General features: G+C 39.1%; 1 protein-coding gene across 1 annotated transcript in view; it reads left to right on the top strand.

The window, feature by feature from the left end:
* xrcc4 (X-ray repair complementing defective repair in Chinese hamster cells 4) overlaps positions 1 to 10,093 on the top strand; it is a 44,463-nt gene that overhangs the window by 33,362 nt on the left and 1,008 nt on the right. The window contains exon 7 of the mRNA XM_005928982.3: positions 1,826 to 1,967. Within this exon, the coding sequence (XP_005929044.1) occupies positions 1,826 to 1,967 (142 nt within the window). The remainder of the gene's footprint in view (positions 1 to 1,825; positions 1,968 to 10,093) is intronic.

The following is a 10,093-nucleotide window of genomic DNA, read 5'->3' as shown; positions in this document are numbered from 1 at the left end:
AAAACAAAAAAAAAACAGTTTTATTGATTAAGAAACACTATATCGGATTCATATCGGTATCGGCCAATATCCAAATTTATGATATCGGTATCGGACATAAAAAAGTGGTATCGTGCCATCTCCAGTTTACACAAGACAATTTTACTTCTTATATGAATGTAATATATTTTAACTGTCATAAACGGGATGTGACAAGTAATAATAATAACAACTGCACTGCTTTAAAACATTCACAGCAGGTGGGATATCCGGTCTTTAAGTGATGACATATGAACCCTGCTTCCGCGTCCAAACTACTCTAATGATGTGATGCGTTAAGTTCAAAGCTATTATCTAGTTTTGCTTCTCTCCGCGAATGTTTTTTTGTAGAAAGTCAGGGCTTAGAGGTGGTGCCATTTCATGCTACTGTGGTCTCATCTTGAGTGAAATATTTTATCTTTCCATGGTTTATTTGCACTTTTTATGAGTTCACTGTAAGTAAAACATGTCTAACCTATACTGAAGAAATAGTTTACAATGTTTTGTACTTTATTTTGCTGAAAAACATTTTTATTCAGAATGTTTTTTTAAATTGTAAACATTTAAACTATTGAGATTAACACTGAAGAAGCATTTAAAACCAATGTGAAGATTTTTACATCACTATTTTATTTTCTATTGTAAACAAGATTAATTTTACAAGCAGTACTTTTATGTGCTACCAAATATTGAAGTGTAATTATTTGAAAACTTGGTGTGTCCTATGTCACTGACAGGTCAGGTTTTTTTTTTCTCATTCATTTCACTGCTTCTGTACATAGCCAAACCTTCTGGTCCAAAGCATTTGAGCTCCTTTAAAGGTTTTGGTGAAGTAAATTAAGGTGAAGTAAAGTTTTTTTTAAAGTAACTATAGTATTACATAAGCAGCTTCTACCATTGACATTACCCTTCATCAGCCACTAGATTTTTACTCCCAGATGGCATGGATGTAATTAGTGTGCCAAGTATGTAAGTGTAAGTAGTGAACATAAGTTAGCAATAAAGACACTGCAAGAGGTTTTTAGGGGACTTTTGCCTTTCATGATTTTTCCACTTTGAAATGGTTTACTTCCAGATTAGATTTCTTTTTTATACGTCAACAATTTTTGGATGCTGTTTTCCTTGTTGGGTTTTCCCTTCCCATCACCAGGCAAAACTTGCACCATTTGTGTTTTTTCTGTTGCCACGACAATGACTCAGATGGCTAGTAGGGAAGGGGGGCGTGAAGGGGTAAAGTGAATTCGTGGAATACTGTAGTGTTGCTGTGTGTCTGCATGGGTCTGTTTTGTGTAGTGTAGAAAGTGCTGCTAAGGTTCAAAATGTGTTACTTAAACATTGGATTAGTTGGTGATCCCATTTAAGGTTGGGAAATATGTGTGTTAGATTCTTTCAGTGGGCTAATCCAATGGGACTAGTAGCAAAAACCACCCGTTCTGCACTTCTTCCAATCCTTCATCCTGTATTTAGTTGTGACTCAAACCATTAACTTACACATGACATCCACTGAACGTGACACAGTGAAAACAAACACAAATAGAGACTGCATCATTGCTTTTGCAGGGGGGCAATTAAATGAACATAATATATACAAAAATCCAAAGAACTGGGGTTTATAATGAATCTTTTTTTTAAAAACACATAGATGTAAATAGTTGCTGTATGTGTGACAATGTTTTGTTTAGACTGGCCCCCTGGTTAATGAGGAGATGGTGTCCATACTGTACAAAGATTATCATCAGTATAGTAAGATTGCTCTCATTTTGTTTGACTACTGTTTTTCACTCTCCTGACTCCATGCTCTTCTCAGAATCACCGACTCCGGGACCACTGGATGAAAGCCTGAGTGACCTCACAGATGTGGCCCCGTCTCGCAAACGGCGCTTTCGTCACCTCAGGGCCCCAGAGGCTGCAGTAAAGCGACCAAACCCAGAGACATCTCAGAGAAAAAGGTATGAGTGTCTCTGCGCTGCCTCATTCACATCAAGATCACTGCTGGTTATGCTGCTGTACTTCGTTTTGTATTCAGAGTAGCTCCTCCAACTTAACATCGCTGCCTTTATAGTTTCAAACACATCATCTAGGTCTGTTAAAATGTGTTCAGATGTGACAGGGAGGGACAGCTCCACCTGAAATAACACATTCTATATCAATCAACTTGATTGTCATAATTCACACATCTCCCTCTATTGCTGAGGAACTAAAATCAGAACACAAAGAGCTTGATCTGTTTTTTAATTTCCCAGTCCTTTCTGCTGTGTCATATTTTCCTTTCCTTCACATCCATCATCCCTTCTCTTCAGGGGTGGATCCAGAAGGGTGGCATGGGGTGGTATGTGCCACCCTAAAATGATCTCTTTCCACACCAAGTGCACCCTAGTTTTGCATATGACAGTGTTGTTTATTAAAATAAGATAGCATTAACACTTTGAGCGTAGTTACAGTTAACAGTGAATATAAATTCTAAAACTGAATATATTGCGTAGTGTCCACCCCCTGCACAATTAACAAGTGGTTCAGCCCATAGCGCAGACTGGCTTTTTGTTTTCAGTAGCATGTGATGCCTATGATTGTGCCAGAGCACATTTTGAACAACACCATGGGAATTTCAGATTTCACACAGGTGGTTGGATGTTACACTCTGGAAATGGAATGAAGGTGAGTGTTACTAACCCTCTGGGGTCCACGGACATGCCACACCTCCAGATCACATGACTGATATAAGCTGACATCAAGCTGCAGCCGCGCAGAGTCTCAGCCAGTGTTTAAAGTTCTGACTTCAAAGTATACACCGGTGTTTAAATTTTAATGACAGGCCACTAAATCCAGAGTTTTATGATTAGAAAGCATACATAAGCAATGCTTTTTTCTAAATACTATTGTCACGTTTTTTAAAAAGCATTTTCTAATGACAGCGCAAAAACAGTAAAGAAAAAAAAAAGCCACCTCTTTCCTATTGGTGGAAAAATGTACCATGTCGACCAATTAAAAAAAAAGTCAACACGTGGGATTTGGTTGTTTAGGAAGAGGGGCACGTTTTGGGAGTGACGGCGGAGAGACAGAGCAAGCGAGTGAGTAAGACAGAGAGAGAGAGAGAGATATCAATAGCGATTAGATTTGGGAGATTTGTGACAGTGTGTGTGTAGTTAGTGTGTTGCGTTGTCTTGTGTAGTTAGTCTGTTGTGTAGTCGTTGTTTTGTTTTGTGTCAGTGAGGGCCCTAATGACTTATTGTGACACCTGATTGTTCTCTCAGTTCAGTTAGAGTAGTATTTTTAAATTGTTGTACAAAAGACAGCAGGTGTATTGGCTGCATTTTTAGATAAATATTTGGATATGTTTACAAAATGTGTGCGTAAGGTTTCCAAAATGAACAATTTATATTTGCATTTCAAGTTATAAAAATAATTTACTAAACATGTCTGTGGTTTTTACAGTAAAAAAAAAAACCTACTACTAGGATTTTATTGTCTTTTGTGTGATTTCAGATGAGTTGTGATAATACAGTATGTCAATGAAAAAATAACTGTAAATTTAGACACGTAGAAGTTGTGCTGAAAAGAATGATACCAAGCAAGGCAAACAAATAAAATGAAGCAATTTAAAGGTGAAATACAAATGTAAAATCAAAAGGAGTCAAAAATAGCCAGTTATATTTTTGACCTCAGAGGGTTAACTCAACAAATCATGAAAAATTAGGTGTAAAATTTTGTTCATGACAGTGCAAATTTCTGACGTTTTGTGGAACAATTAGATTTTTTTCTAACAAAAAACGGTGTGAAACTCAAGTTAGCTAGTTGAGCTACATATTTATTTATTTATTATACAGGCTATACAGTACATAAAATCAAAATTTGTACGTATTATGTAACTAAAATGTTTAATTATGTGGGCTACAGAAAATAATTAAGTTATAGACTATATTTATGGAAAAATGTGTATACTTACTGCATTTGAATCATTTTAACCATATGTAACCACCTGCATATGTGTTTAGAAAAATAAGGCTTTGATTTTGCCACCCCATTTGTTTTCCTTCTCACCCTAAGAAAATTTCTCTAGATCTGCCCCTGATCTTACCCCTTGGTAGTTACTTTAATAAAAAATATCAAACATTCACTGTAGGGAATCATCTTTATGCTGTGTTATTAAGCCCAGTGTGTAGAGACAACTAAAGGAGGCCCCTACTGCCTTGCTTTTAATTTTTAAGGCACTTTTTTGCATGGAAGCCACATCCTTCTTTTATATACAGTCTATGCAATGTGCAGATTTGGATAAATGTTTGTAACACAAATTTTGGATTAGGATTCAGATATGTGTGTTCACTTTTAAAAGAACGTGCTTTATTTTTACATAAGTGGATAATATTTTTTTTTCATAATCAACCCTTTTAATATCTTGGATATCAGTGAATGCCGTTATTGTCTGGTTTGAAGACAGTTTGGAGTGGGGCTGCTAGGATGGGGGTGGGGGATTGTCAAAGGAGGTCTAGCATGTGAAGTGAGGAGCCAAAGAAACAATTGTGCAACTCTCTTCTATTCTCCTCGCTGTTGTTTCTATAGCCCCTCTTTTCAAGCTCAGTCAGACCATCACACTGCTCTGAAAGCCCCATTGCTGCACATCCAAAACTTCTCAATACCATTGCTCTTGTTCCCATTTCGTCCATTTGCCAGCTTCTTTTGGAGGTGTCTGTTTAGAAAATATTCTTAAAAGCATGTCTCAATCTGACATTGTTTCTGTAGCAGTCCCTACCAACAGAGTAAATATACTGTGTCCAGGTTTCTCAGAGTGCCAGTGACTGTAAAACACATGCAGATAAGTGTTGCCATCCATTTAAAGCTGCTGTCAGGATTTGGTACTGCTGCCCATTACCAGCTCTGCCTTCTCTAACAAGAAGCAGCAGTGAGCTAATGTACAGTTGTAGCTGCTGGATGTTTGATCACTGCAGTGGCTGCTAAAACTGCCCCCCTCTGAGCTGGCACACACAGCAGAAAAGAGGCCCTTCTCCTGGTGGTGGCTATTAACCACTGTTACCTCCACAGAGAAGATGGAGACCAGAATGAGGAAAAGTTAACATAGTAAGAGAGCCACATAAACAGAAGCATGGCTGGCAATGTAAAAGAGTGCTCAGCATTTTGGGAAATTCCTTTTTGTGTCACTTAACCTCACTGTGACTCCAGCAGCACCAAGCAGGTGTATAAAAGCAGTCAAGTTTGTATTTAACAAAATATTTATACTTGAATGATATATAGATTAGAGATCAGTGGCTTAACAAAGAGCCCATTTATGTCAAATTGGTCAGGTACAAGGACTGAAAATGTGTGATAAAGCAGGCAATGCCAAAAGGAACAATTTTAAAGACCTACAGGAAGCTGGACAACTGTTGCTCAAGAGCACTTGAGCACAAAAATACAAGAAAGTCTGACTCCTTGGATACAAACTGTGAAGAAGTGAGTTTTTCACAGTACTGCAGGCTAGCAGCTGTTCTGCTCTTTGCAGTAAATATGTATTCCTACAATAAACTAACCATTTCCCATATTCTCTTCTTTACTTCACTAATACACATATTTCTAACCCAAAACTCTTTGTTTGATGAAAGAAGGATTTCTCAGTTCCTCTGAAAATAAAGAGAGGTTTTCAGTTTACTACCCCATCTCCCTCTCCTGATCTTTGAACATGTGGTTAGGATATAATTGTTTGTGTACACAGAGGACTGTTTTCCCATGAAAGGAAACTAAAAGAAAGTTACAGTGAAATCCTTCCTCCCTTTTACACATGGACTGTTTCTGTAAACGATCAAATATCGCTCCAAGCCATCACAGATAATCACTACAAGCCATGGCACTGTGAGGGTCTCACAAGTGTTTTCATTTTGATTTATACTGGGATCAACACAGATTTAATACATCCTTTGTCGTTTGAAAACAGTCTAATTCATATATATATATATATTTTCTCGATATTTTAGGTTTAAAAAATATGGGGTGGCTGTAGCTCAGGTGGCAGAGCAGGTCAGCCACTAATCAGGTGGTTCGATCCCAGGCTGCCTCCTGCCTGCATGCCAAATATCCTTGGGCAAGATACTAACCCCATGTTTGCCTACTGGTGGTGGCCAGAGGGCCCGGTGGCGCCAGTGTCCGGCAGCCTCGCCTCTGTCAGTGCGCCCCAGGGCAGCTGTGGCTACAATGTAGCTGTGGCTACAATGTAGCTTGCCATCGCCAGTGTGTGAATGTGTGTGTTAATGGGTGGATGACTGAATGTAGTGTGAAGCGCTTTGGGGTCCTTAGGGACTAGAAAAGCGCTATACAAATGCAGGCCATTTACCATTTAAAGCGTCACAGTCTAATTAGCTAATTAATCCAAAACACCTGCATAGTGGGCTTTTAAATGGTCTCTTAGAAGAGGCTGGATGTTCCCAAAGTGCTCTATCAAAGCACATTAATAGAAAGTTACGTGGAAAGGAAAGGTGCACAAGCAGCAGGGATGACCACAGCCTTCAGAGGATTGTCAGGAAAAGGACATTCAAAAGTGTGTGGGACCTTCACAATGAGTGGACTGAGTTAGTACATTAAGAGCCACGGCACACAGACGGATCCTGAACATGGGCTTCAAATGTCGTATTCCTCTTGTCAAGCCGCACCTGAACAACAAACATCAGAAGCATCTTACCTTGGCTAAAGGAAAAAAAGAACTGGTCTGTTGCTGGTCTAAAGTCCTCTTTTCTGATGAGAGCAAATTTCGCATCTCATATGGAAACCAAGTTCCCAGAGTCTGGAGGAAGAGTGGAGAGGCATACAATCCAAGATGCTTGAAGTCCAGCGTAAAGTTTCCACAGTCTGTGTTGATTTGGGGAGCCATGTCATCTGCCGGTGACGGTCTACTATGCTTTATTAAGTCCAGAGTAAGCGCAGCCATCTACCAGGACATTTTGGAGCACTTCATGCTTCCTTCCGCAGACAAGCTTTATGGAAATCCTGACTTCATTTTCCAGCAGGACTTGGCACCTGCTCACACTGCTAAAAGTACCCAAAACCTGGTTCAATGACACTGGGATTACTGTTCTTGGTTGGCCAGCAAACTTGCCTGACCTGAACCCCAGAGAGAATTTATGAGGCATTGCCAACAAAAAGATGAGAGACATGAGGCCGAACAATGCAGAAGAGCTGAAGGCTGCTAATTAAGCAACCTAGTCTTCCAAAGGCTGATAGCATCCATGCCATGCTGTGTTGAGGCAGTAATTCATGCAAAAGGGGTCCAAACCAAGTACTGCGTACATATGTATGATCATGCTTTTTAGAGGTCCAACAGTTCTCTTTTTAAAATCCTTGTTTTATTCATTTCATAAAATGTTCTAATTTTCTGAGATTTTGAAATTGGGGTTTTCATAAGCTGTAAGCCATAATCATCAAAATAAAAAAATAAAGGAATGAGTCTATATCATATTTTAGTTTGAACTTTTAAGTTGAATTATTGAAATAAATGAACTTTTGCACGATATTCTAAATTTTTGACTTTCACCTGTGTACGTACACACACACACACACACACACATAACTCTCAATGGTCATGAGAATTTGCATATTAATAATCAAGGAACTGACCTGCCAGCCCATTGTTCATTCAGTGGTGCTAGTTTCAGTCATTGTGCAAATATAAGATTGGGGAAACCTGCTTTCAGCTGAGGCTGAAGAAGTCACTTGGATGAACATTTCTCCCACTGAAAACACTATCTCCCGATGAACAGAATCAACGTTTTGGGATATGCACCAGATAAGTTTGATATTGCTACATAGAGAAATCACATTATAAAACAGCTTTCAGTTTTTGATATATCGGCTGCCTAATGTGCCTTATCTACAAAGCTGTAGTCTTCAGTGGAAATGCAGAACAAAGGTTTTGGACGTTATCCTTGTAAATAAAGTTTCCAGGTGGGAATGCTGCTAAAGTACTTTATAAGGAGTTCATACGCCTATGGCTTTGCCAAAGTTAACCAGTTAGATATAACACGCTCATTAATGGCAGAGGTTGTATGCCCCCACCCTCCCGTCACTCCCACTTTCTTGCTAAGCTAATATATGTTTCTATTCATCAAGATGTAGCACAGAAATGTGGAGACTCTTAAAGCACTAGTGTGACCAGCTGGCCCACATTTGTGTTTTCCTTATCACTTTTTCTCCCTTGATCCCCTCTTGATTTCTTTTCTCTGTTACCCATTGAGCTTTCATGATCCCCTTTTGTCCTCTCTTATCTCCACACTTAAACATCACATGGTGTCACCATGGTTTCTAAAAGGCTGATCATTTAAATTTTGTGAGCCCTTTAAATCTTTTAATGTAGCATAGAACCACTGTTGGTAGTCACACGAAGAAAAGAAAAATTACAAAACCAGTATTTATTGATGAAACGATTTCATGTTTTGGGGTTTGTTTTTTTTTCTCAGAACCTCACATGAAGATGACCTGCACCACCTGGGTTCAGGTGGCCTGTAACTTCATATTCAAATAACCACAAAGAGAAAAATATACAAGAGACACAGAAAGCCGCAGAGTCAAAACCGGAAAGGCATAACAGTGAGAAGAAAGAATCATGACAGACGCAGAAGCAGGAAACTTCTTATGGACAGGGGCGTATCTAGAGAAATTTCTTAGGGTGGCATGGAAATCAAATGGGGTGGCAAATCAAAGCCCCCCCCCCTTTTTTTTTTAAACACATATGCAGGCCTGACAACAGGTGTATCAATCCTCCGGTTTTCCACCTCAAGACAGTGTTTTCATTGCAATCTGCTTTTGTGACATTCATTAGTACCCTCACTGACACAAAACAAAACAACGACCACACAACACACTAACTACACACTCCACGCTAAATCACAAATCTCTCACATCTCAAAACTCGCTTTCTCTCTCTCGCTCACTCCTAAAACTTGCCCCTCTTCCTAAACAAAGAAATCCCACCTGTTGCTATTTTTCTATTGGTCGACATAGTACATTTTTTTCACCAATAGGAGAGAGGTGGCTTCTTTTCTTTCTTTACTGTTTTTGGGCTGTCCTTAGAAAATGCTTTCTTTAGCATTTCTTCCTGCACAAACGTGCATTTCCAAACAACCAACCACTTGTGTGAAATGTGAAATTCCTGTTAAATGCTCTGGCACAGTCATAGGCATCACTTGCTACTGAAAACAAGAAAAAAACCCATTTGTTAATGGTGAGTGGGGGGGGCACTATGTAATATATTCAGTTTTAGAATTTATATTCAGTGTTAACTGTAGCTACGCTCAAAGTGTTAATGCTATCTTATTATAATAAACAACATTGTCATGTGCAAAACTAGGGTAGCACTAGGGGTGGCAAGAGATCATTTTAGGGTGGCACATGCCACCCCATGCCACCCCTCTAGATCTGCCCCTGCTTATGGATTAACTAGTTTAAAGTATAAAATGTAAAAAATATTCATTGCTTGATGAAGCTAAGTTTTAGAGACCTTCAGTGTGACGTTCCACCAAGGCAGCTCACTGTCTGGGCATTATTTCCTTTTAGAGCTCAAATGTGACATGATATTTAAAACCCCTGTGTATCGTTCCCTATATGCTTGTAGGTAGAACAACAACCGTATGAAACATAGTTTTAAAAAGCTCGATATTGATTTACTACAGCTTTAACCATGTCAGAGGTCAAATGTGACGTTATTTGTCAATTTTTCACCAATAAATCATAACATTTAAAATATCGCATACAACAGCTATGATGTATATAGACCGAATGCACGCTTATGCCACAGGAAAAAAAACCTGCTTTGGGGAGGTAACATCATCAGACTTAAAAACTGGTGGAGAACATGAGCCTCGATGTTGAAATGCACAAAAACAAATAGAAGTAGTGATGTGTTTGATGTAGAACACTTAAAGTAGGGGAATTGCTGGGCCACAGTTACACACACGCACACACACATTGCCCATGTGTTTCTTGTCTTGTGTCCTATAGAGCACATGACATATTTCCTGTTTCAACAGGCAAACGGTCCTGTAAACCAGTCTCATTAGCCCACTGACCTCTTTTCTGTGTGTGTGCGTGTGCGTGCGTG

The sequence above is a fragment of the Haplochromis burtoni genome, unplaced genomic scaffold, assembly GCF_018398535.1.
Source record: "Haplochromis burtoni strain Fernald_Lab_line unplaced genomic scaffold, NCSU_Asbu1 Contig_113, whole genome shotgun sequence".
Classification (NCBI taxonomy): domain Eukaryota; kingdom Metazoa; phylum Chordata; class Actinopteri; order Cichliformes; family Cichlidae; genus Haplochromis; species Haplochromis burtoni.
The sequence above is the reverse complement of the archived record's forward strand: the minus strand, read 5'-3'. Positions and strand labels throughout refer to the sequence as shown.